General features: G+C 46.0%; 1 protein-coding gene across 2 annotated transcripts in view; it reads right to left on the bottom strand.

Annotated features, from left to right (window-relative positions):
- The window catches only part of Dnah5 (dynein axonemal heavy chain 5), a 282,316-nt gene extending 256,800 nt beyond the window's left edge, over window positions 1-25,516 (bottom strand). For both annotated transcript variants that reach the window (XM_048814008.1, XM_048814007.1), the window contains exon 1: window positions 25,083-25,516. In XM_048814008.1, coding sequence (XP_048669965.1) covers window positions 25,083-25,430 — 348 coding nt within the window. In that variant the 5' untranslated portion in view covers window positions 25,431-25,516. The remainder of the gene's footprint in view (window positions 1-25,082) is intronic.
- Between the last annotated feature and the right edge of the window lie 349 nt (window positions 25,517-25,865).

Raw genomic sequence — 25,865 nt, forward strand, 5'->3', positions numbered from 1 at the left:
GATTCCTGGGCTTTGGAATTAGTGACTCAAGCTCCACACTAGAAGAGGGTGACATTATTGGGTACTAGGCAAAGAAGTGATGAGCAGCGTTTGGTCCCAAGTCTACCTCACAGTGACCTCAGCCTGGTTCAATCTCCAGCAACAAAGGGGGAGGGGGAGAGAAGAATAAATATCCTTGGCAAGTGGCATAGTCCTCAATTTGTCCAAATATGTATTCTCCCGGAAGACCCTCTCAGAAACCAGTGCTGGCGACATAGATGTGACAGATGCCAGGTGTGATTTCTACCACAAATTTGTTTAACTCATCTGTTCTACTATTATCTGTCTCAAAACAAGAGACCTCAGAAACAAATTCCTCAGTCTTGGCACTATTGATCCTTTGACTGGATGATTCTTGCACCGTGGAGTGTTTAGGAGCATTCTTAGCCCCCAGCCACTAGAAGCAGTACCACATCCCCTCCATCGAGACAAAGTCCCCAGGACACAAAATCACAGCAGGTTGAGAAGCAGAGAGTAACATGAACTACAATTAATCAGGGACTGACTCCAGTTACAGCTGCTTCAATCCCTTCACTTGTTGAGCTCTTTGGATTTGGGAGGCAACGTGTGGGTACTTGGGGGCTCCTGCCATTCACCTGGCAAAGTACAAGGCTTCCAGCTTTGAAGGGAGGCAACCAGCTCCAGTTGGCGCAAGCCACCGTGACCTTCCAACTCAGCTTGAGTGGCTGGGAAAGTAGGATGGTACCGGGAACCCGGAGGGGAAGCCATTTGCCCGCTGTGGAACGCCTCTTGTCTTTTTGAAACAGCTGCTGGCTTGCTCAGGACCTTGTAGATGCTCCAAGTGAACGTGGCACCTGAATTTCTCCACATGAACTCAGTGTTTCCTGATTCTTCAAGTCCTAAAGCCGTTGGCCTTTCACAATGACTGTGCAAAGGAAAACCTGCTCCTCTATTCACAGCATTTCTGTCACCAAACATGTGGGTTTTCCTCAACAAGCAATCCTCCAACCTCTGCAGGTACCAAATATCTACTCCACAATTCAATACTGACACTAAGAACCCAGAGTTGGAGCAACTCCCACATGTTAAGGGATCAGTCCTAGAGACTGTCCTCAATTGCAAGTAGTGGGTCCCCAGGTTACCTACACTTCTGTACTTAGCTACAACTCAAAGGAGCCCATGATTCCCACTCCAGGCTCAATTTGCTAGAACAGCTCACAGAACTCAGGAAACACTTTACTTACTATTGCCCAGTATATCATAAAAGATATCATAAAGAATTCAGATGAACAGACAGATCCAGGTGAAGAGGTTCATGGGGTACGGTCTGGAAGGGTCCCAAGCACAGAGCTCTGTCCCATGGAGTTAGGGTATGCCACTCTCCAGGCACATGGATGTGTTCATGAGCACAGAAGCTCCCTAAACCTATTATTATTCAGGGTTTTTACTGAGGCTTCTTCCACAGGGACGATTGACTAAATCATTGGCCATTGGAAACCAACTCAATCTCCAGCCCCCTTCTTCCCCCTGAAGGTCAGGGAGTAGGGACAAATGCTCTAATCACTTGGTAGGTTTCTCTGGCAGCCCCAGCCCCCATTTTGAGGCTATCTCCAGGGTCCCCAGTCACCATCAGTCTTCTTGTTAGCATAAAAAGACATATCAGAAGATTTCCAGAGTCTTAGAAGCTCTTGGGTCAGAAACCAGGACAAGACCAACACATAATTCTCATTTTGTCCCAACAGGCCCAGAAGGTAGAGGTCAGCTGTGAGTAGGACATTCGCGTGTCCAGTGCACCTATACCTGATACACTGCCACCTCCCAGTCACACCTGGGGCTTCTTGTGAGGCAGAGAAGATTTCTTCCTCTTCTCCTGTGCACCAGACAGTCCTTCTGGTCAAGATCATCTTTTCCAGCTTCCTTCAGGGCAGATCAGGAAACTGATACCTGGAAATGTTTTGTCACTTCCCACAAATGTTGGCCAGGATGAGAACTTTGGGCTCCTTGTTCCTGGTCTTTTTGCATATTTGAAGGTAGAGATGGCTGAAGATTCTCTGGTAAGAAGTGATGCTACCTCCTATTTCAGCCCCCCCCCCCAACATTTACCATACACAGAAAAAGAAAATGCATCCATCTGTTGAATTTCACAACAGAAAACTGATAGAAAAATAGAGGAAGCTTTGACTCTGTAACATAAAATCTTATCAGTCTATTTCTGTTTCTTTGTTCTATCCCTACGTGACTTTCCAAGCCTCTGAGTTTACAGGAATCCTTACTCATGTCCAAATAATTATGAGCACACTTTGTTTTAGATTTGCTTAAAACTGACTTACGACATTGCATTAGCATTGTGAAAATAATTTTCTGTGTAAGAAATTAAGTGCAAGCCACATGGGCTTTTTCTTCCCAATTGGAATTACTGAGTCAGTATCACCTGATGAAATGACTTTATCACCTATGAAAATTAAGATTTATAAGTTTTACATGAAAGTTACTAGTCTAATTGCATGAAACTTCAAGGTGAGGTGTTTTCCAAAAATAGTTATACTATTAAAAGTCAAGTGTATTTTGTCTCAATTCCTTAACCTTGACTCCTATGCCACGGAAATATTTTTAGACTTGTCCACAAGGTGGGGCTACTCTCCAAGCAATTCTGTTGCTACAGAGGGATGCAGAGGTATTTTGGAAACGTTTCGTTGCAAAATGTCACATTGGCAGTCTTGACAGGGTGGCTCATTAATTGCAATTCTAGGAATCACAAGTTAAGGTAAAAAGTCAACATTTCTAGAACTATTTTAGTAGAAGAAGGGCAGGGCAGAAAAGGAAAGGCTAGTAAGGAATGCCAGGAAAACCTCTGGGCCTCATCTCACTGGATCCCACAATAACCCTGCCAAGTAGCTTATTTACCCCATCTAATAGAGGAGAAGATGGAGCCTTGAGAAGCACTCAGAATGGGAGGATCTGACTGCAAAGCCCCTTCTTCCTTCTCTACCATTCCATGGTCAAGGAGACATCTGTATTCCTATTTTAAAAGCTGGGGTGCACATGACTCAGTCTTAGTGAGAGTTTCCCCCACCCCCATGCTGGAATTCAAACCCAGACTTTGCACGTGCTTGGCAAGCACTTTATACCACTGAGCTGTTTCACCAACCCCTGGAGTCTTAAAGAAAGGATCAGACTCCTGTAGCCGGTGTTCTTTTTTAAAAAATTCTAACTATTGCTTGCACTATCTCCAAGGATATTCATGGGGATTCAATTCACAACCTCTGGCACCATTTCTCAGATGCCCCTGGCTTCTGGCCCACATTGCTCACATCCTAGCATTGCCCCAAGATTTCTCACACAGAGACCCTCCACACATGTCTTCCTCCTGGTTTAGCCTCCTTCCTCTTTCCTGGCTCTGACTAACTCTTGCCCTCTTCTTGTCCTTCTCTTTCAGCACCAGACCAACAGCCCCACGTTCCCCTTTGAGAGTGGAGGGGTCTTCACACAGCTGTCATGACTGTACCCTGGCCCCAGGGAGGCCAGATGAGATTCAGCACCATCTGAACACATCTTGACGTGTGAGTTGAGCTGGAAGGAAGATTATCAAGAGTTGAGTTACAGAAAGGCTTGGGGGGTTCTCTCCCCTTTGTCTTATTTTGGCCACTGGAGAAGAAAGAGCCTTGCACAGGGGGACAAGGGAGAACTGGGGAGGGAAGGACAGAGACAACTCTCCCCTCATTTCAGGCCCCAAACCATGGTCCAGGCCTGACCCCTGTGAGGAAAGGCTGCACAGTTAGGCGGCACCGAGGAGCCCAAGGGCAGTAAGGAGAGCAGCTGCAGCTTTGATGCTCATGGGACCAGGCATGGTTCCTCGGGAGAGGACAGAGACATTCATGCACACACAACGCGGCCACCAGCTTGCAGTAGCATTGACAACCAGCCAGCTAAGAACCAAGAGAGACGCTTCGGTGGGCGCCAACCCACCTGTCACTACTAGACAGTAGTTAATATTATGCATCACTTTTCAGGCTGTGACACCCCGATATTTGATCATATGCTAATGAAGGTATTTTTTAGATGTGATTAACATTTGAATCAATAGACTCTGAGTGAGAAAATAACCCTCCACGGTGTGGGTGGGCCTTGTCCAATCAACTGAAGGTCTTAAGAGAACAAAAGACAAAGGTCCTCACAGAGGAGGGAGTCCTGCCTCTAGGCTGTCTTTGGATTCAAGCTGAAATGCACCCCCCCCAACTCCAGGGATCCATTCCAACAACCCAAAAGTTGCCTGAAACTGCAGATATACTGAACCCTGCCTATTTTCACTTAAAGGAAGCACTTCACAGCTTCACTTTGGAACTCCAAGTTGCCAGCATCACTACTCTTGTGCTTATCTTAGGTAAGATAAGGAAATAAGGGCTACCTGAATGCTCGTACTGGGCTACCGCAGCAGCTGGTCTGGTGGCAGAGATGGCTACTGAGTGAGTGAGGGAGGAGTTACATGCCATGTTCATGTCCCAGGAGGACATAGCAGAGCAGTGAAAGATTTTATCATCCTGCTGAGAAAGGCATGCAGTTTAAAACTTATGAACTGCGTATTTCTGGAATTCTCCACTTGAGATTTTCAAAACTGAGGTTGAACATGGGTAACTAAAACCTCAGAAAGCAACGCTCCTGATAAGCAAGGACAACTACTGTGTGTGTTTGTGTGTGTGAGTGTGAGTGTGTACACACATTTGTACATACACACCCTGCTGGCTGTGTGTCTCTGGAGAACCCTGGCTAGCACGACTCCTACTACCTGGTCCTACTGCTGTCTTCCCACCTGGCCTGTCTCCTCTGCCCTCCACGGCTCCACCTTTCACTCAGTGAAATCCGCCCTCTCCAGGAAGGTCTGTGGGACACCCAGACACCCACACACACACTCACACACTGCCCAGCCCTGCCCTCCTGAGCGCCCCTGGCTGCTGCGCCACTCACTCCTTCTGGTCCTGCTCAGCTCCGGGCTGTGGAGCCCATTGCTCCCTTGGCTGCAGTGATCTTCCCCTTGGGTCCACAAGGCCAATTCCATGCCTCCAGCCAGCTCCCCCTCAAATGTCACCTTCATCATCAGAGCTACTCGGCCAGCCTATTTGAAGTTTCAGTCTCCTACTACCCACGCATGAAGCTTCAGACCCTTCTTCTTCTTTGTTTCCACACCATGTGCCAACTTCAAGGCACATAAATAAAAGGTGCTTATGTGGTGTCATTGTCTGTCACCTCCCTCAGCTAGAATGCACACCTCACCAGGCAAGGAGGTTTGGTTTGGTCATGAGCATACCCCAAACTTCTAAAGCCATGGCCGCAATGTAGTAGGTGCCCAACAAACGTGTGTGGGATGAATGAACCCCTTCTGGGTCCCACACCACCACCCACTACCACCCCAGCAACTTCAGCTTCTGAAGACAGTTCCTTCCCTCCATCTCCCACTGCGTTCCTCCTTCTCTCTTGAACACACCCCCAGCCACAATAGGTACCAGGAACCACACGTGGCTAGGTTGAATGGGAAGTTCTGTCTTTGTCTCACCTGTCAGCTGCACTGGGCAAAGTTCATCCCCCTCTTCTTGAGACATCCGCTTCACCTGACCAGGACACACCCCTCTCCTGGTCCTGCTCTAACCTGATGGCCTCTGCCCACCTCTCAGACTTCTGAAGGTCAAGTCAGCTCAAAGCTTGGACCTCAGCCCCTTCTCCATCACTCTCGTCCCCTACATGACCTACTGAACCTCCACTTCCTGTCTCCTGACCGTCCTCCCAATTCCAGACGGGGGCCTCCATTCCCAGTCCTCTGTGTGGTTGTCTCAAACCCAAGCACCAAGGTCAGCATTTCCCAAGTCACATCCTACTTCCCTCCCCAACTTGCTCTCCCAGTCTTCCCCACCCTTCCAGTGCTAGGTAAAAACGTGAGAGCCATCTGTCCCTGCTCTCACTCACCATCCCTCCTAATCCACCATCAAATCCCACCAGGTCTGCTGCAGGTGGCTCCACTTTTAAGCTCACCCAACCTACCACTCTGGGCTGGGCCACCACCATTTCTCACCCAAACTATTTCAACAGCTCCTGAACACGTCTCCCTTTCCTCTTCCACTTTCCCACCCAGAAACCAGCCAGAACTGACCTTTCAAGATGGAGTTCAAATCATGTTCTCCTACTAGGCCCGCCACACCTCCTACTCCAGCCCCCACCACTTTGCTCACTCTTCTGCAGGCACAGATACCTCCCTCAGCTGCTCCATTAACAAGCCAGCACACTCAGACCCTAGGACCTTTGCTTGTGATGTCCCCAAGCTCTGGAACCTTGCCTGCCAGATAGCCACGTAATTACCTCCAGTCCCTTGGATCCCTGCTTAAGTGCCCCTTATCAGTAAGGGAACTTCTGATCACTTTACAAAATAGCAAGCACCATTAATTCCCCAGAATGTTCTCCAACCTCCTTGCATCCTTTTTTATTTCCATAGCACCTATTAGCACTTGACATAGTCTATCAAGGGGGGACTAGCAGGGCAGGGACTTAACCATGAGAATGGAGGAACAGTCGGCTATGTTCACTACTCCTGTCCCAATACCTAGAATGGCACCTGGTTCATAGTTGGTGCTCGATAAGTCTGTGTCAAGTGAAAAGCTAGATGATGGGTGTCAGCAGATTAGGGAACATGCTTCTGAAGAAACTGCACTGATTGTGAGCTCACTAAGGCCAGGATTGGGTCTTGTTCACCCTTGCTCTGGCACCCAGCACCATGCCTGGCTCAGAGCTGATCATTCATTAAAGATTAATGAGTAGATGGAACTGAATGTGAGTTTTTCCCTTCACCTTACTTATCCTTGCCTGTTGGAAGCAGTGATTTAAGTGGATTTTCCAACCCACTTTGGGAACCTATGAGAGAAATGTGGGCGTGCTGGCTCTCTCTATAGCGGCTGCGGCTGCCTGCTCTCCATCCTGCCAGAAGGAGCAGCCCTGAGAGGAAGTCTCATAGTCCAGCTGGTGGGGAAGTGTGAACAGCTGCACACACCAACCCTTATTTTCTAATCAGTTATCAGTAATAACAGTAAAGGTCTTGATCGTCAATCCCACAACATCTGATCTCTCAATGCTTCTCAATCAGGGAAGGAAAGGGAAATGAAAAAGAAAAATTAAAAAGAAGTGTATGATTTAGAAATACCCAGAGGTTGAAAGCCATGACCACACAGTCTAACTTGAGTCACTCTGGTTACTTGGAAATGCCAGCTCTGATTATAACTAAAACAAACTTCATGCCTTGTCAGCCTGGCCTAGTGAAATCAAACCATCACGGACAAGTCAGCTAAACGGTTCCACTTGCCCCAAAGACGAGCAAGCGTATAACATCCATAGTGAAAAAGTCCAAAACCCTTCCTCCTGTGTGCAGTCTACAGTGTGGGGAGCTGCTGCCAGCTGAGCCGCTCACTGCTTGGCTTGAAGCATCTCACTGTGTGACAAGAAGCTTGAAATTTTTCCAGCTGGATCTGATTTTATTTTTGACAGAGGGAAGTATTTGTTAGTCCTTCAATCCCAAATCAGTTACCTTCGTCTCCTCCATTCACCTCATCCCGCCCGGTCTTTCTCAGGTTTCTGGAATCCGTGTAAACACACAGACACGTGTGCTTTTACTTGAGAGAGGAGTGGTGATTTTGTGTCCTTTGCACCAGGCGGAGGAAGCTGCAGGAGACTTATCTCTGGAGCCAGGAGACCCCTGCGCCCTCTGGACTCCTTGGCTGTGGTTGAAGTTTTCCACCCTCACATTTCTCGGTGAACTTGGAGTCCCTCCACAACCTCCATCTCCTGGTTTCCCAAGAAGGGCCTCTCTAGAGGATTAGGCACCATTCCCAAAACTGGCAGGCATTTGGATTATCTGGAACACCTGGCAAAAATATTGAGTCTGAAGCCTACAACAATCCCAGCGGATCAGAACCATGGCTCAAGTACCCGGGACCCTGGGGTTTTCTTGATTCTCAGTTGCTGCTCATGCAAACCCCAGCACATTAGGACCCAGGCTTGAGGACCACCAGCAGAGTAGATGCGAGGGCTCAACCCTTCTCAATTCCTATTGAAGGCAAGACCAAGAACACCTCCCAAAGTGAAGTTTATTCCTCTTCAATTGAGCTTATGGGCAGGCAAGTGCAGCCCTCCAGGGGACACCCCAACCTGCTGGTTCCTGTCCAAACCTGGAGGCTGAGGTCATCCCCAGACTCCCTCTATCTGACATTATTTCCTATTTAAGTGGAAGCAAAGAAAGTCCTCAAAAATGACATCTACGAGCAATCAACCTTAAGCAATACTTAAGGAGCTAAGGTATCGTGGAAGTATGGAACACCAGGACTACTCCATACTCCGTACCTCAGGCACATTCTGCCACCCAAATGCCAGGTGTAGTAGGTAGAATAAAGGCAAAGAGGTCTGTATTGTAACCCCCAGAGCCTGGGGGTGTATTGACAAAGAGGTCTACATCATAACCTCCAGAACCTGAAGGTGTGTTACATTCCACAGCAAAGGGGAACTAAGGTCGCAGCTGGAATTATAAAGTTGCTAATCAGAGCAGGGCATGGTGGGGTACACCTGTAATCCCATCGGCTCTGAAGTTTGCAGCAGGAGGATCGAAAGTTCAAAGCCAGTCTCAGCAACTTAACAAGGCCCTCAGTAACTTGGTGAGATCCTGTCTCAAATAAAAAATTAAAACTGGCTGGGGATATGGTTCAGTGGTTAAGTATCCTGGGTTCAATCCCCAATACCAAAAAAAAAAAAATGCTAATCAGCTGATCCTAAAATGAAGGGACTGCCCTGAATTATATAGGTGAGCTCAATGCAATCATAGAGGTCTTTAAAATGCAAGAAAGGGGCAGGAGAGGGGGGTCAGAGAAAGACCAGGGTCTAAGAAGCATGATGAGAGAGTGGCAATGTGCTGGCTTTGAAGAGCATGAGCCAAGGACTGCCGTGGCCTCTGGGAGCTGGAAGAGCAGAGCCACAGATTCTCCCCTAGGACCCCCAGAAGGAATACAGCCCTGCCAGGGCCCAACTCTTGCCCTGTGAGACCCATGTCAGCTAATCTAAACTTGAGAACTGAAAGATAACACTTCTGTTATTTAAACCACAGAAATTTGGAGTCGTTTGCTACAGTAGCCACAGGAAGTTAACACACCTGTTAAAGCTGTATGGCTTGTGGACCCTGCCCCTGACCTGACCAAGGGAATTCCCTCCCATGGGCAGAGTGTGGTGGACACAGGCAGGCAACAACTCACCAGGATGCCCATGTGAACCTCTGACCCCAACATCATCCACCTCCCTGACCCTGGGCACAAAGGACCAGTCATCTGTGATTTTGCTGAGGCAGCTGCCCTGTCCATTTTTTTCCAATGGGCATTTTGATTTCAGCATCCCTGGCCCCCCCACCCATGATGCTATATCAGTTGTCTTGAGGATGATTAAATAATTTAACACTTAGTCCCCAGGGTAGAAGCACCCCCTGGTCTGGATCATAACCATGCCAGTGACTGCCAGACCTGAAGATATCACTACTAAGTGCCAAAGTTGGCACAACTTCAGGTAGTCTCCTGGGGGACCCCCACCCTGTGTGCAGCTAGTGGGAAATCACTGGGGAAGAACTGGAAGGAGTATGTGCATGTGTTCAGGGCAGGGATGGAAAACGGTGTGCTGATCATGTATCAGCTGGAATCCCGTATTCCTCTCCCCTTCCCTGGTAACCTCCCCCTTAGACCACTAAGACCCAGAGACCACATGGCCCCTTACCCCCACGCAGGGTTGACTGGATCAGAGAAAACCTGCCCAGGCTGGACCAATCAGAGCTTCCATCCCTGGAATTTACGATTTGAGCTGAGAGAGAACCTGCCACTTTGGTGACTATAAACATGAAAGCTCAGAAACCATGAGGGTGGTGGTGGTGGCGGTGGCGGTGGTGGTGGCGGTGATGGTGGTGGCAGTGGCGGTGGTGGTGGTGGTGGTGGTGGCGGTGGCGGTGGTGGTGGCAGTGGTGGTGGTGGTGTTGGTAGTGGTGGTAGTGTTTTGGAGGATTTTTTTGTTTTTGTTTTGTTTTGTTTTTGTGGCCCACAGCACGACTATGGATGCAACAGAGCAGTCTCCAGAGAGGAAGAAGAGTGAAGCAGACCTCCCAGGAATGCAGAGAGGAGAGATGTGAGTCTCCTGACTGCCTTGGTCCCGTACTTCCTTAGACCCAGCATCTTCACCACCAAGCTCTGCTTCCCTGAGACAAACCCAGCCTATTCTCCTGGTTCTGCTGTAGTTGGCTTAGGTGTTTTACAACTAAAAGAACACTAACCCGTGCATGACATCACTGCCACAAGATCTAGAATCCAGCAGGAAATGTTTATTAGAAAACACAATAAGATTCATAACCAATATTTATTTAGCTCCTCCATGGGTTCCACAGAGCAAAATCTGGAGTAAACAGACAACATGTCCCTTGTCTCCTGAGCCAGGGCTTCCCTGTTGCCACGAGACACCTGGGATCTGCTTGTCACCACAGTGCACAACCCGACCTACAGGAGAATTAATGCTAATGGAGCTATTCACCAAGGGAAGCTGGGCCACCGGCTGTGTTCTCCCTTCCTCCCCAACCCCAGTCTGCCCTAGGTGCACATGGTCTGCTGGCAGATTATCCCACCACAGATGGAAGCAGCCAGCAAAATAACTTACCCTCACAATGAATCTCCCTCCTCTGCCTCTCTCCACTCTTCTCCTGCTCTTTAGGGTTGCATTTCTAATAAATTAATAGAAATCCTAACCTTCAGCTCTGCTTTTTAGGGAACTCATTCCAAGATGCTTAAAATGAGTTCTGTGGTAAACTTAGAAGTTGAACACAGTAAAGATGAAAAAGTCCTGGCTAAGCACAGGGTTAAAATAACAGATACCCCTCCAGCTAAATTACACTGACAGTGACTGTAACAACTAAATCACTAATTGTTTTCTCACACAAGAGAATGAAAGTGAGATAATCTTAGCAAATAAACTAAGTGTAATGTCTCACTATCTACCAAACACAGGAGAATTTAATAAGATGCTTCAATAGGACTTCTCACATAGCGCCAACCTGTGCCCATAAAAGCAATTGCATGGAAACCAAAACCAGAGAGGGCCAAACTCAAAAAGGCCTCTAGGTGGTGGGCTTTCAACATGCTTTGGATTCTGCCTATTTGAAGATTCATTCCCAGGTTGTCTACTTATTCCGGTGGATGTGAATTTGCCATTTTGACAAACTGAGATGTAGAATGCATAGTCTTGAGAATTTAATAAATCTTACAACTCAAAAAAAGTTGAGAACTGTTTTATCACAGATAAAAGTATCATGAATTTAAACTGTAGAGAATGCTCTACTTGTCCATGAGCCACATGAATTCCACTGCTAAGGCTGGCTGGATCTCCGGGGCTGGAGATGGAGGCATTTGTGTGGCCGTGTTTGGTGAGGTCTTTGGTTCTGTTGTACTTCAACTTGTAGAGTTTGTGTGTTTGCTGTTTAAACAAGGTGTTTTGACAACCACAAACTGTCCTAGAACAGCATCTGTCAAGCAAAGCCAGGGCAGACCCAGAGCAGGGCATTAAGCAGGGGCACTGATGGCCATTGCAGGTGGAAAGAGTGGGGTGGGGGCTGCTTGCCGGACGGGAACAGCAGTGTAGGGATGTCGTGATAACAACAGGAACACAGAGTGCTTTGTAATTACTCCTTGAGGAAATACTTTGCCACAAAGACTTTGCAGCTTCACCATAAAAGACTCACAAAACCACCTACTGCGGAGCTGCAGGATGGAATTGTACGCGTCCACTAAGAACTGCGTTCAAGAAGCATTTGGAGGAAATGGAGACCCGTTTATGACGTGCTGTAAAATGAAAACTACCCAAGCCCCAAAAGAGCATGATCCAATTTTTATCCAAAAGTTTTTTAAATCAAATAAATTAATTGCCTGTGCATATTTGTGGAGACAAAGACCATTGATGATTATTATTTCTGAGACCAAAGACAGGCTGACGGGTATCGCAGTGCTCTTTTTGCCTAGCCATATTTCCTAGGTTGACTTCTGTCTTTTTTATTTTTACTTTTAATTCCTGGCATCCCTCTCTGTCGGGCTCCATTCTAAGTGTTCTACAAATATCGACTCACTTAATCCTCACAAGATGCCCATGAAGGAGGTACTATCACTATCCCCATTTTTATAAATGAAGACATTGAATCCCAGAGCTGTAAAGGTTAACTTCTCAAGGTCACACAGCTAATGAGTGGTAGAGCCAGGACTCAGACCCAGAAAGTCCAGCTTCAGATTCTGTGCTCTCTTCTAATAAAATAAAGAGGGACAGAAGGAAGGGAGGGGAGGTACTGTGTACCACAAGGGACCCAGACATAACTGCTTTAAAAACCAAAAAAAAGGCTTTAATCTTTAATTTCTCCGAAATTTTACTATTAAAGGGAATTGGTTTTTTAAAGGGAAAGTATAAACTGAACAATAAACAAATATTAAAACATATAACCCCAAGTAAATTGACTGCAAGGATCCAAAAGCATGCATATAAAATCTCTGAAATAGGAGGCAGTTAATTTATTTTTTTAATACTTCCTGCTGGCTTCTTCCCCTCTCAGAGCACAATAGGTGTGGAGGGGCTCTTTCCACCTCCACACCTTCCAAGTCTTGACTTAGCCTCCCCAGAGCATGACTCAACCTCACTGGCACCAAGGCTATGAATTTACTTTTTTTTTTCTTAACTAAGTAAAAGCAAAACACATTGTTTAAAAAAAATTTAAAAAAAAAAGGAAAAGAGGAAATGCCCAAGCAGAAAGCATAGCAGACCTTAAATACTAGTCTGCAGTTTTGAAAGTTGATCTTCTTCAAGACCAGAGCTGAAAGTAAACCGATTAAGCCAAGTCTGCAGCAAAAAACCCAACCCAGCCAGGCCCCCAGCTGGCCGTTCTGCACAGGCAGAGGGAGCCAGGGACAGCCTGGCTGGTCCCCTCTGGGAAGGGGGTAGGGCGGGGGTGGGGGGGGGGGAGGCAGGATCAGGAAGATGAGGAAGGTGAGGAAGGAGGCTAGAGGAGGCACTGGTGGGAGGACAGGAAGGCAGCCAGGGTAGGAGAGAGAAAGGAGGTGGGAGCTGTCCACATGGCCCAGGTGGACACCTCGAGAAGGGTCGCACAGGGATCTCGAAAACTCAGCAGGCCTGAAACCTCAGCACAGAGGGCAAAAATCTCCATGTGCAAAACTGGTAAGTATGTCTTTACCTGTTAAAAAATAATCAAGATTCAACTAGGGCTGGGCTTGTGGCTCAGCGGTGGAGCGCTCGCCTAGCACGGCCAGGACCCGGGTTCGATCCTCAGCACCACATAAAAATAAAGGCATTGTGTTGCGTCCATCTACACCTAAAAAATAATAAATAAATGTTTAAAAAAAAAAAGATGCAATTAGGTAAGGGAGTTTGAATGTCATCTGTTAACAAGCACTAAGTAAAATCTTTTATTGTCACTGCAGTGTATTCCAGTACACAAAGCAGAAAGGAGCAGGCCTTTGAAAAAGTGATCTCCATATAAACAAAGCAAGTGCCTCATGTAGAGGAAGACCCAAGCCCAGAGAGCAAAGCAGCTTCACACCTAGAGGACCAGACCCAGGCCCCATTTGTCCATTCAGCTCACACTACCTCCCCGCTTCCACTTAACAGGTATTGTTAAATAGAGGTTAGAGTGTTTCAAAGCAAGGGTATCCATGCCACTGCAAATGCCGTGTCTGTGCGTCAGAAAACCCCAGGGTTGCGCCTAAATCAGCAGATTGCCCCTGTGACCTCACCACAAGCACGTCAGGTACCTCCTCCTCAGACCTAACCAAAGCATCCACTTTAACCCCAGGTAGCCCACAAAGTCACATATGATACATTTAAGACATTCAGAGGACAGGCATAAAGGGAGGCAGGCAGGAAGACCATGATCTAGCTCTCTTTTCGGAAGTTTTATATCACTTTTTTAAAAGGTCAGTCGGCACCTAATTTTTGCTCTTAGACTTTGACCAAATTGGATAAAAATTTTAGCCTGACTTCCTTGGAGTCAACTAATTTATGATTGACGTGCTGAGCCCTGTTTTACTTCACTTTGGTGCCAGTGGCCTAAAAACCTGACTTTAAGAGGATATTTTTAAGAAACCCCACTGCAAGAGTCCATTTTCATATCAAGAGGATTCCCTTAAAATGGAGCTGTACTTACAGAATGTCTTTAAATGAAGAACTGCCGAGCCATTGGTATTCCACCCTTGTCTAACGTTATTATTTCCCCAAACTAAAAGGAGGTCATGAAGGCAAAAATACATGATTAGCCACTTTTAAATCTTTATAATAAGATTTAAAATATTGGTTCCCTGGGCGTATATTTGCATACAGTTACCAAGACATAATTAAAAATCCCAAGGTACAACTTAATCAGCCTCTCCCCTCTTAAACCAATCAACTACAGAGACTGCTAGGCAGTGACCCAGTTACTTCTTCAGATGCTTAATTAGTCCCAGAAACACCGAAGCTCTTTTTTGAGCAGTGTAAATCTATTTCTGTTATTCATTAACACCCTAAGAGCACTTTCTGCCGCTATTAGAGACAAGCCAATGGCAGGACAACGGGGAGTCACCAACACAGGGTCAGAGCCCACTCACTTCCAAACAGGGAGTCACCAACACAGAGTCAAGCCCACTCACTTCCAAATGAGGCCTAGTGAACCTGCTTTGCTTTAAATGGAGGGTGCAGAATTCCAACACAGATAAAATTAGATTCCAAAGTCATTATGAAGTTAATGAACAAATGTAATCATGATGCAGATGCTTCCACACATTCTGAGAGAAGTTAAATACTGCAGTTTTATTATTCTCTAAATTTTCTCTTTAAGCAGGTGGAACATATTTTAAAGATAAATGACTGAAGAGGGATTTCTCATTTTTAAAAATTTCTAGGTCTACACAAGCCTGGGAAGATTATATACCCATAATTTTCTCAGCTAAAGAAAATCAAGTATCACACCCAGGGTACTATCAATTATAAATGTGACCAAATACAGACTGTGTAGCATTTCAAGTCATGATGAGACTGTTGGGTAATCAACATTGTTGTTTGTTCAGTATGCTCAGCACGGGGCTGGATATAGACATAGGTGTTTCCCCTAATAGCATAAGAACGTAAATAAAGTGAATCCTAGAGTCCACCTTTTTTAAAAAGCTTAAGAGCATGACTATAAAAAGCGATCTGCTTCCTGAGTGCTTCCAGGCTCTGCTTGGCTAATTTGCAATCGTGCTCCACCCAACAATCTATACCATAAGGTATCTTAGATCTTATGAGCTGGATTAATCTGGCCCAAACACTCATTTCACGACCTTCTTAAGACTTCAGAAGCCCCCACGGAGCTAAGGGTTCAAGACCTCCTCCATCTCTGACTTCTTTCTCTAGGGGCACCAGGTGTACAACACAGCTTATTTCACAAATTTCACAAAATGACAAAATAGCCTGTGAAGATAGCAGATCTCCCCAGAAGTACAATGAGCCTTCACCTTGGGCTGTCCTCTGCTCAACTCAGACCTGGGGATCTTCCCGTGACTCTCCCACCTCTCAGGTAGCAGCCCCACCTCCAGGCTTCCCCCTTCCCTTCCTCTAACCCTCTGTCACTCAACCACCCACCACCAAGATGGTGAAGCTGCTGTCAGTCATGCTCTTCACTTATTTCATTTCACTTATTTAACTGCCTCCGACTCTTGTCTCCCTTCTCCAGCGTTATAACCAAGAACTTCCTCTAGCCCCAGAGACAGTTTCCTCGCAAAACAAATTCTGTGGTTGAAGGTCATTTGCATTGACCTTCCCAAGAAGTTTTCGTATCACTCTATGGTGGACAAAAAAGTAGGCTACATGAAAGAAATGCAGAACTTTAAAACTGTTACTATCAGAAACTTCAGCAAAATAGTCACATCATGAAGAGCAAAGACAAAAGAATCGAATCCCATTATACAATCAATCACTGTCCATTTCAGATATGAAAAGAGAGCTAACCCCTGACACAGCACTACATATAATGAAAGACTCCTGTGACACAGAAAATAGGGTTACCCAATTCTTCAGCATTGTTACTGCCGAGGCGTCACCCCGTGGGTCAGCCTTCTCCATGCAGATGCTTAAACTGAGGAGGATCCTGCACGTGGTTGGAGCTGTACCATTTGCATTTCCAGTGTGCAAGGATTTCAACTTTTTTCACATCACTGTTCCTACCACCACTACCACACACGCATAAAACAACCATCCTGCCAACTGTGAGGTGATATCTCATTGTGGTTACAATTTGTAAATTAAAAAATAATTTATAGAATATTTTCAAGAAAAGAAAAAGAATTCACATGAATAGGGAAATTATTGATACTAAGTTCAGGCCCTTATAAAACTGTTGTAGGTTGAAATGTATCCCCTTCACAGAATATGGAAGCCCTAACCCCTCATTACTTCAAGATGTGTTTTTATTTGGAAAAAGGTCCTTTGCAGATTTAACCAAGTTAGGATGAGATCACTAAGGTGGACTCTAATCCAATATGACTAACATCCTTATAGAAAGAGGAAATTTGGGGCTGGGGATATGGCTCAAGTGGTAGCACACTCGTCTGGCATGCGTGCGGCCAGGCTTCGATCCTCAGCACCACCTACAAAACAAAGATGTTGTGTCTGCCGAAAACTAAAAAATAAACACTAAAAAATTCTGTCTCTCTCTCTCTCTCTCTCTCTCTCTCTCTCTTTAAAAAAACAAAAAGAAAAAAGAAAGAGGAAATTTGGACAGACATGCACAATGGGGAAGATGATGAAGACACAGGGGGAAACTGGCCATGGGGCTGGAGAGATAGAGCTATAGCCCTGGGCCGCCTTGGGCTACCAGAAGCCAGGCGAAGGCACAGAAAGAGACTCTCCGCCTCTGGAAATGGGTGAGAACAAGTTTCTGTTGTTTGAAGCCACCCAGATGGTGGCCTTTTCATACTGCAGCCTTAGGAAACTAATGCAATACCTTCCCTTGAGATGAACATATTTTAAAGGAAACTTTACAACCCAAAGGGATAACTGTAGCAGGGTAAAACTTGAAGCAAGAGAGAACTTGGGGCACCAGTTACACTGCATAGAGACAACTGGGTGTACAGTGTCATTGCACAGGTGAGACTGACGCTGCTGTGACCAATAGATTTCAGAAGAATTGACTCCCAAGTGACTCCAATATCACAAAAGTGATGTAGTGCCACCTCACCCTCTGGAATAGTCCCTCTGTGAAGCTTTCAGCCTTGGTGAGAGCAGCCTGCTGCCTAAGGCCCCCTTACTGTGGGGAAGCCCAGAGTAGCCCACGTGGAAATGCCCCACAGAGCTGTCTAAGACCCTGTGGAGAGAAGATGCTGGGCAGCCACAGCAACACCAGCCTCCCACAGCCACATGGGAGACCCACGGCAAGCCTGAGGCACCCAAGTGGCCCACAGAAATGGGAAGACAATCGTTGCTATTTTAAGCCGCGATGTTTGGGGGTGATAGGATTCACAGCAATGACACCCAGGACAATCTCCAACTTTCTAGAGCTTCAATTTTGATTTGGAAGAACATGCTTTTGCAGTGCTGGGAATCCAGGGTCTCATGCATGCCAGGCCAGGGCTCTACCACCAAGCCACATCCCCAGCCCAGAAATACTGCTAATATTGCGGCTTCGTATCTGTTTAAATATCTTTTATTGTGAAATAGGAACATCAGATCTAGGTCAAGAATCACCCTGGCCGAATCACCCTGGCCCAACTGTTGTTCATGTGGAAGAAAGGAGAGGAGAACACTGTGGATCATCAGGCCACCTAGGAGTGCAAAGCAAGAGATCAGTTCCAGGACCTTCCTCTGAGGAGAGTGGACAACCTAATTAAAGGCTTTTGGTGCCTAATCCAGAGAGGGCAGGGGAGGGGGAGGGAATATCCAAACCTCAGAACAAGCAGTCAATACAGCCCTCACGTTCTTAAGCTCTGGATAGCAACAGTTTGAGCCTCACCTAAGTTTATCAACATTTATCATTTTCTAGTCCTTTGCACACTACTAAAAATGCATCTTTTACCACAAAAGTTATCAATACCCAATGGGGACAGCACCTGGAGTGGAAGTTCTGGTCCCATCACTGCTCTTACAAGCTATTTGACCTTAGGCAAATCACTCAACTTCTCTGAGTCTTTGCATGTTCATCAGTGAAACAGAACTACCACACTTTTTTTGTGGAGCCATGAACATGAAAGGAGATTGTGTGTGTGTGTGTGTGTGTGTGTGTGTGTGTGTGTGCAGCGTGCCTCACATATGCCAAGCCCTCAGACAATGATGACCATCTTCCCATCTTTCTTTTCTAGTGTTAGCTCTGCTGCTAATTAGCTGTGTGACCTAAGAAAACTGATTTGGCCTCTCTGACCTTGCAATTAACCTGCGGCAGTAGTTTTTAGCTGGTAAAGTGAGTGATTCCCAATTCCTGTTCATTACTTTCTTCCTGGATTTCTGCAATCAACTTGCGTCTCCCTTTCTGGTCCCATCTATCCCAAACCATTTTGCCCATGGTTCCTAGATGGCTCTTGTTCTGGGAAGTTCAGCTGTTCACACCTGGCCCCTCTGCTTTCAAGGATTAGTCCAAACCTGGTGCATGATCCCCTCATGGTGGGTCTTGAGACTCCTTCTGCAAGCTCAGCCTGCCACACCTCCGTGACCTGAACCCTAGCTGCTCCAAGCCCTGCAGCCCTTCCTTCCTTCACGGCCAGCCCTCCTCTCGTCCATGTTGCTCTCTTCCATTTCATTGTCCAGCTTCACCTCAAGCTTCGCCTCTCCAGGAAGCCCTCTTTGACCCTCCTGGGAGGAGTCTTCTCCCCAGATCTCCATGCTAAAAACAGCCCAGAGACTGCTCCCCACACAGAGCTGGCCATTGTCAATGAAATGGCCTCTCTGTCTCTTCGATTTTAATTTTAAACTCCCTGCTGGCGGGTACGTACCCCTCTTCTCTCTCTATCCCCAGCATCACTGTCTCACAATAATGTTTGTTGGACATGGAATAATGACCAAAGGGCAACCGGGAACATTGCTGGACCTCTAGTCACTCATCCACATACCACCTTGGTCCCTCAGGATTCAACGGGCTTTGGACTTCTTTAAAAATCACATCTACTGATGAGGAAAGTCCTCAGAATGCAGCCCATGACCAGCTTCTTTGTAAGTCAAATGTCTGATTTTAAAAGAATGAAAATTTAGTGCTCTGTCTCTCTTCCCTGGAGTCTGCAGTTTGCATTTAAATTCACATTCAGGATCACGATTGTGTCTTAAAAGTCGAGACTCCATTAATACAGACTCCTGGAGAATTTTCTGGTACAGTAAAGGAGCAGACAGTGGACAGAGAGTGTAGGAGGCATACTGCCATACCCTGAGCTGGACAGTGCTGGCAGGATGCAGGCAACATCCCGTAAGAATGACCACAAGGACCAAGCAGGGAACGGACTCTCGGGTCACTCCAAGGAGTCCATCCATTCCCCAGGTCCGGACTCCTGAAGGTCTCTGTCCCAACCCACTCCACTCCCCCTCCTCCTCACACCAGCCCCCACGGTCTCTACCACCAGCTATCCCAAAAGTCAAAGTGGATAGCAGCCTGGGCCTTAGCTCTGAATGACTAGAGTCTGAGTTGGTCCCTGACATGCATCTGCTGTGTGTCCTTGAGCCACCTTGAGACTACCCTCTCTAAGCCCCAATTTTCTCATCCATGAGACAGAGATCACACCAGCACCTGCTCACAAGCTATACCAGAGGTGGAGGTCACCTGTGGATGCTACTCAGCAGAGCATGTAGGTGGCTTGGGCCGTAACAGAACACTGCAGACACCTTGAACAGTGAAAACCGGCTTCCTCAGGGTTCTGGAGCTGGGAGTCCAAGATCAAGTGCCCACAGGCTTGGTTCTCTGAGGCCTCTCTCCTGGACTTTCAGGTGGCCACCTTCTTGCCGTGTCCCACCACAGCTGCCCCTCTGATGTGTCTGTGTTCTCATCTTCTCTTCTTACAAAGACACCAGTCATGGGCCCACACAAATGACCTCATTGGACTTTACTCACCTCCTTAAGGATCCTACCTCCAAGTTGCATTCTGAGGGATGGAGGACTCAGGACTTCAACCTATGCGTTGGAGGAGGCCCGATTCCGCCCGTAACACATGGTGAGCACTTGGCTGCTGTGCTTAGCAAAGCTTACCTGCCGTGTCAGCTACGACATTAAGGCCTTTGTGGGGCGTGTGTGTGTGTTGTTGGGGGCTGGAGCACTCTGCCACTGAGCCACCACATCCCCAGCTCACGTTGATGTCTTTTATTAACCTGAAGCTCTGAGTTTCCTGGAGGACCGGCTCCTCCTCCCCCTCTCTCACTGAGAGAGCCCTGTCTGGACCTTGGCCATTGCTACAGGATGATCAGTGGCCTCCGTCCCACTGGGCTCCTCCCCAGGCCCGTGCCAGGCCTCACCTCTTCTAGCTGGAGGGCTCCTCCCCTCCCAGCCTCTTGCTGGCTGTAGAGTAGACCCCTCTGTGCCCTCTCCACAGCCATCTTCCCCACCAGGCTGTCAGCTTGGCATGCCCCATTCCCGGCCCAGATCCTTACACTGGGTTGAGCCTCTTGGGGCATCATCGCCACAATCAGCAATGGCACTTCTTTCAGAGCCAGGCCTTGCTTTGCTTCTCTTAATGAAAGAAGGACACCTAAGGACACTAATGTACCACAAGCCCTTTTATTCTTTACCCCAAACAGACCAAAGAATACTCAGAAATGACCCACACGGCCTGCAGCTTTCCAAAAATAAGATTTTTAATTTTTTCTAATATCCAGTTGATCCACAGAAATCCGCAACCACTCCCTGGGGTGGCGGCAATGGGCTCAGCCTGCAGCCCTCAGCCAAGCCCAGCCAACCCCACCTGGAGGCTGCTTAAAAAAAAAAAAAAAAGACATCTGACATCTAACTGTCTCCCTGGGTAGAAATGGTGGCTTATGGGAATCCAAGCATGACTCTATTACCGCAGCTGGGGTGGGTACCATGTCTGCCTTCTCAGATAAGCAGACTCCCAGCATTAGCTGGACAGTTCCTCCCAGGGCTTTGTCAAGCACGGAGCTGCTCTTTCTCAGTGTATCGCCTAGGGTTGGGCCAGATGGCTTTCTTTAAGTTACCCAAAATCAGTGGGCAGTGGGCACCATTCGTACATCTTACTTGGTCCCCACAAGAAAAGGGGAGAAACATCATTAATTGTGTAATGATGTAATTAATTGTGATACTTCAGAGCCATCAAAGGGAACTCAGACAAGGTCTGTTAGAGAGTACTGAGTACAAATGGTACCTAGGAAAGCAGGAAAGGAGGAAAGGGAGGGCAGGGGAGAGAGGGAAGGAGGAAGAAGAAAAGGAGGAGTAAAGTGCAAAAAAGAGGAAGGCAGGAGTGGGGGAAAGGAGGGGGGAAGAAGAGATGAATGAAGAAAGGGGGAGGGAGGGTGATGGAAGGGAGGAAAAGAAAAATGGAGGAAGAAAAGAAGGAAAGGTCCTGTTCCCCAGAGCTTTCCCTCAGCATGGTAGGGACTTAATAAGGTTTGCTGAATTGAACCAAACTGCTCAAGTATCTTTAATACCATTTTTCCTACTCCAGCCTCCCTTTCTATGCATTTTCTCTACAGAGGGGCAAATACAAAAGGAAAGCATCCATTCAGCCAATTTGACATCCTCCTGGGCACTCGGGAACCTGGCAGTGGGCTGGGCCTGCCCCTGACAAGAGAGGACAGATAATCCACACACTGTCTTCACGCAGGTTTCCTTGGAGGAGACTCAACAGTCTGGGAAATAGCCCTGTAGGTTAAAGCTATCTACTTTTATCCATAGACAAGTAACGAGTGAACAGCGCATACTCTTTTTTTTTTTTTTTTTGGTCTGTTTGTTAAAGACCATAAGAAGCAAAGCCAAGTGCAAACAGTAGAGAGGTATAAATAAACAGCCTTTGCGCTCAGTGGCAGGGAAGAGCTAAGCATGACGAAAGGAGAAACTGTACCAGGAAATCTTCCTCCTGGCATTTCTTATGCCTCTAGCAGGAACCAATTCCTCGAAATAGCCACATTCACAGCATCTTTTTTCTAATTCTGATATTAGCTTCAGAAATGGCATTACCCAGGCCTGGGGGAAAACAGGAACCCCTGCCTTCCCCTGAGGAATGCAAAGTTCTTTGAAGGTCACATTTCAGGGATGTGACAATTTATATGCATTAAATTTGGCTTCAGTGTCTATTTATCCTAAATAATGTAACTACAGAAACCCACATCTGCAGCACTGATGATAAATGATTAGGGCTGCTGAAATCTTTTCCCTCTCAACCTTGGATTAGGGGCAAGAAGCTGCCATGGAAAAATATCAAGAAAGTGATGCTCTGTGGGAAAGAAAGACCCAGCCATACATTTTTGTTTCATTTGCTGTTCCTCACATTGATCTGGGCATGCTCATTTACCACCTACTTCCAATTTATGTAAAAGAGGAACTGCTTGCTCAGCTGGGGGATAAAGTGTGAGTTGCAAAGAAGTATTTACAATAATGTGACCTATGGGCACAGAAAACAGAAAATATTTACCAAAGGATGCTCACTTTGTCTCAGGAGAAGTTGTTACAAACATTTTAGAAGCATTATATTTTATATTTTTTTCACTATTATGTATACATGTATATATATATACACATATAATACATCATATACATGTATTTATAATAGAAATTTTAAAATAAAGAAAAAGTAAAATCCTCTTTAATGCCACTAATTATAATCAGTATCAATATTTTAGTATATATTCTTTTATTCTGTTTCTTATACATATTTATAAACATTTATATTTTCATAAAATAGAAAATGTATTCATTTAGTAACTATTTTTGCTTATTAATTATAAACATGTTATTAAACATTGTTCAATAACATTCAGGTGAGAGGGTTTTACAAACTTAATAGATAAAGCGAGGTATTTAAACTTAATTTCTTGAAATACTACTGAGACTTGATAATTTTAACTTCAACTTGAACAGATCAGAGAAAATTGGAGGCAAAGAGTACAGCAGTGAAACAGAGCAAACTTAATTAATAAAACATAACAACATCAAAAGCTAATAGTTGGGCTGGGGATGTGGCTCAAGCAGTAGCGCACTCGCCTGGCATGCGTGCAGCCCGGGTTTGATCCTCAGCATCACATACAAACAAAGATGCTGTGTCCGCCGAAAATTAAAAAATAAATATTAAAATTCTCTCTCTCTTTAAAAAAAAGCTAATAGTAGTGTTTTATATCCTAATATGGTAAAATGTGGTAAATATATTATTATGGAATTATGGAATTTAAAGTAAGACAAACAAAAAAGTCACGATCTTACTGGTATTCAAAGCAGCAATGCCATCATCTGTCATCTTATGGTCACCATTTGCTTTGACAATGGGAAGAAGAGTCTTCATAAAGACTAAAATGAACTAAGCATCACACAATGGATCTATTGGAAACTCCATGTAGGTATGATAAGTAAATTGAATACAAACAAGAATATTGATAATATTAACATGTGATTCCCATAACAAGAACCTTGAAAGAATAAAACAGCAACTTCTGAGCATGGTAAATATTTACAGAGAAATTTCTGCATGATCTCACAAGTCGAATACAAAAAAAAATTGAAGTCATGGAATCAGAGAACAGAACGGTGGTTACCATGGGTTTGGGAAATAGAATTGAAGAAAACAAATTTTCAGTTTCAAGTAATAAATTCAAAAGATCTCTTGACCAGCAGGGTGACTAGAGTTAGTGACAATGTATTGTATTCTTGAAAATCAATGAGTAGATTTGGTATTTTCAACACACACACACACAAAAAGATAAGTATGTGAAGAAATGTATAAGATAATTAGCTTGATTTCGCCATTTCACATCATACATGTATTTCAAAACTATGTGTTGTACATGGTAAACATACAACTTTTATTCGTCAATTAAAATCTTTCAAGAATTTTACAGAGCAGAGAAAAACACTAAGTAGATAAGCCACACACACACACACACACACACACACACACATATACATTGTTCTTAATTCAATAGGTATAAATTTATATTTATTAAATCATTACAGGGTGCATGTTATTGATTAGCACAATAGAGTAGCTAGATTAAAATATACAAATATAATCTCCCTAGAAAGCAAATGCAATTTACTGAATTTCTTTCATTTCATAATATTCATTTATAAAAAGAGAGAGAGGGAGGGAGGGCTGGGGTTTAGCTCACTGAGCTCACTGGTAGAGCGATTGCCTGCATTTCCGGCAAGGAGGGCACTAAATTTTTTTTTTTTTTTAATAAGAAAAAGCAAGACCAAAGGAAGAGAGAGCTGATTTGAATGCACAGCACGCCAGCTACATCTCACCTGCTGTGCACCAAGGCAAGTGTAGAGGACAGAAGGAAACTACCCAGAGGGACTTTTTTGCAAACACTCCCTCTCCCTCTCTCCAAGGGAACTAAACATTTGCTTTTGTGCAAACCTAAGGGCTAACGAGAGCTAGTAACAACCAACAAACTTGACGCAAAAGCGACGTTCGCCCCACCTAGATATCTTTGATGCTCGCTATGGGACAATGGGTTGCTTGAGTCCACATCGCTAGCACCAAGAGGAAGAAGGAAAACGGCAGAGTAAAGACGCAAAGGGAAAGGTGACCCCCGGACCTATCACTTTTGCATTTTATTGGTCCCCCTGGTGGGCATGACTGACAACTATCACGTAAGAAGAAACCCTGAAAAACTCACGAAACAGCAAGTCTCACCCTAAAAGCTCATGAAAGCGCTCTCAGGCCTCAGACGCTAAAGTTTAACCCCAGAACAAAAGCCTGTCCCCACTCCCACCACCCATTGCCACTGTCACCACCTCGTGGCCCGAAAGCCCTGGGCCTCCCGGCTGCGCATGCTCCGCGGCGGGCCGGGCCGGGCCGGGCTGGGCTAGCACCACGCAGACCCAGCACGCACAGTACCAGCTTGTCCATGGCGCTGCGCTGCGGCGCTCTGCAGGGACTCGCCGCACCGTGGCCGCCGCCCAGTGCAGAGACCCCGGCGCAGCCGCTGCCCACGCTGTCCCTGGCCGGCGGCTGTCCCCGGAGTCCACTCTGGCCGTGCGTCGCCGGGCTTGCCGGGCTGTTTGCAGCTCCTGCGGTTGCCATGGCGACGAGCAATGCTCCGCCTGGACCAGGCCGGGTCCTCCCGCCCCTCGCGCGGCGGGGCTCTTCCCGGCTCCGGTGACCAACAGCTTGCTGGACAGCGGGCTCTGGGCGGGCTACTACAGAGGATAGGCGAAATCCAGAGCTTTGGGCCCCAGATGCCATTTCTTCACATCAGTTTTCTGTTAGGTCTCAGCTGAAGAATATTTCCAGCGTCATATAGCCACATCTGCTCATTTGGAAATTGCTTGAATGAGAAAAAGATAGCTGGAGAAAAAGATAATAATTCAAACAGAATTTAGGAGGTTTCAATTTTAATTCGCCCAGCTTCCCAAGCCTGGAATCATACTTGGATTTTTCTCATTGTTTCCTTGCCATGTACCTTTACAATTGCTTCTTCGTCTTAGACTTCAATGGAAATTTTTAACCTTGAATTTTAACCTGGAGGTGACAAAGATAATTTCCTCAATACTGTCTCCCCACCAGAAAAATACCTGCAGTGGCATGTATGAATTCCAAGCAACTCTGCCTTAAAGGGCTTTAAAAAGGAATTTGAGTAGAAATATTTTCTATCTGCAAACTCTCCTATCTTATCTGGGC

Source organism: Marmota marmota, unplaced genomic scaffold (assembly GCF_001458135.2).
Source record: "Marmota marmota marmota unplaced genomic scaffold, marMar, whole genome shotgun sequence".
Taxonomy (NCBI): Eukaryota; Metazoa; Chordata; class Mammalia; order Rodentia; family Sciuridae; genus Marmota; species Marmota marmota.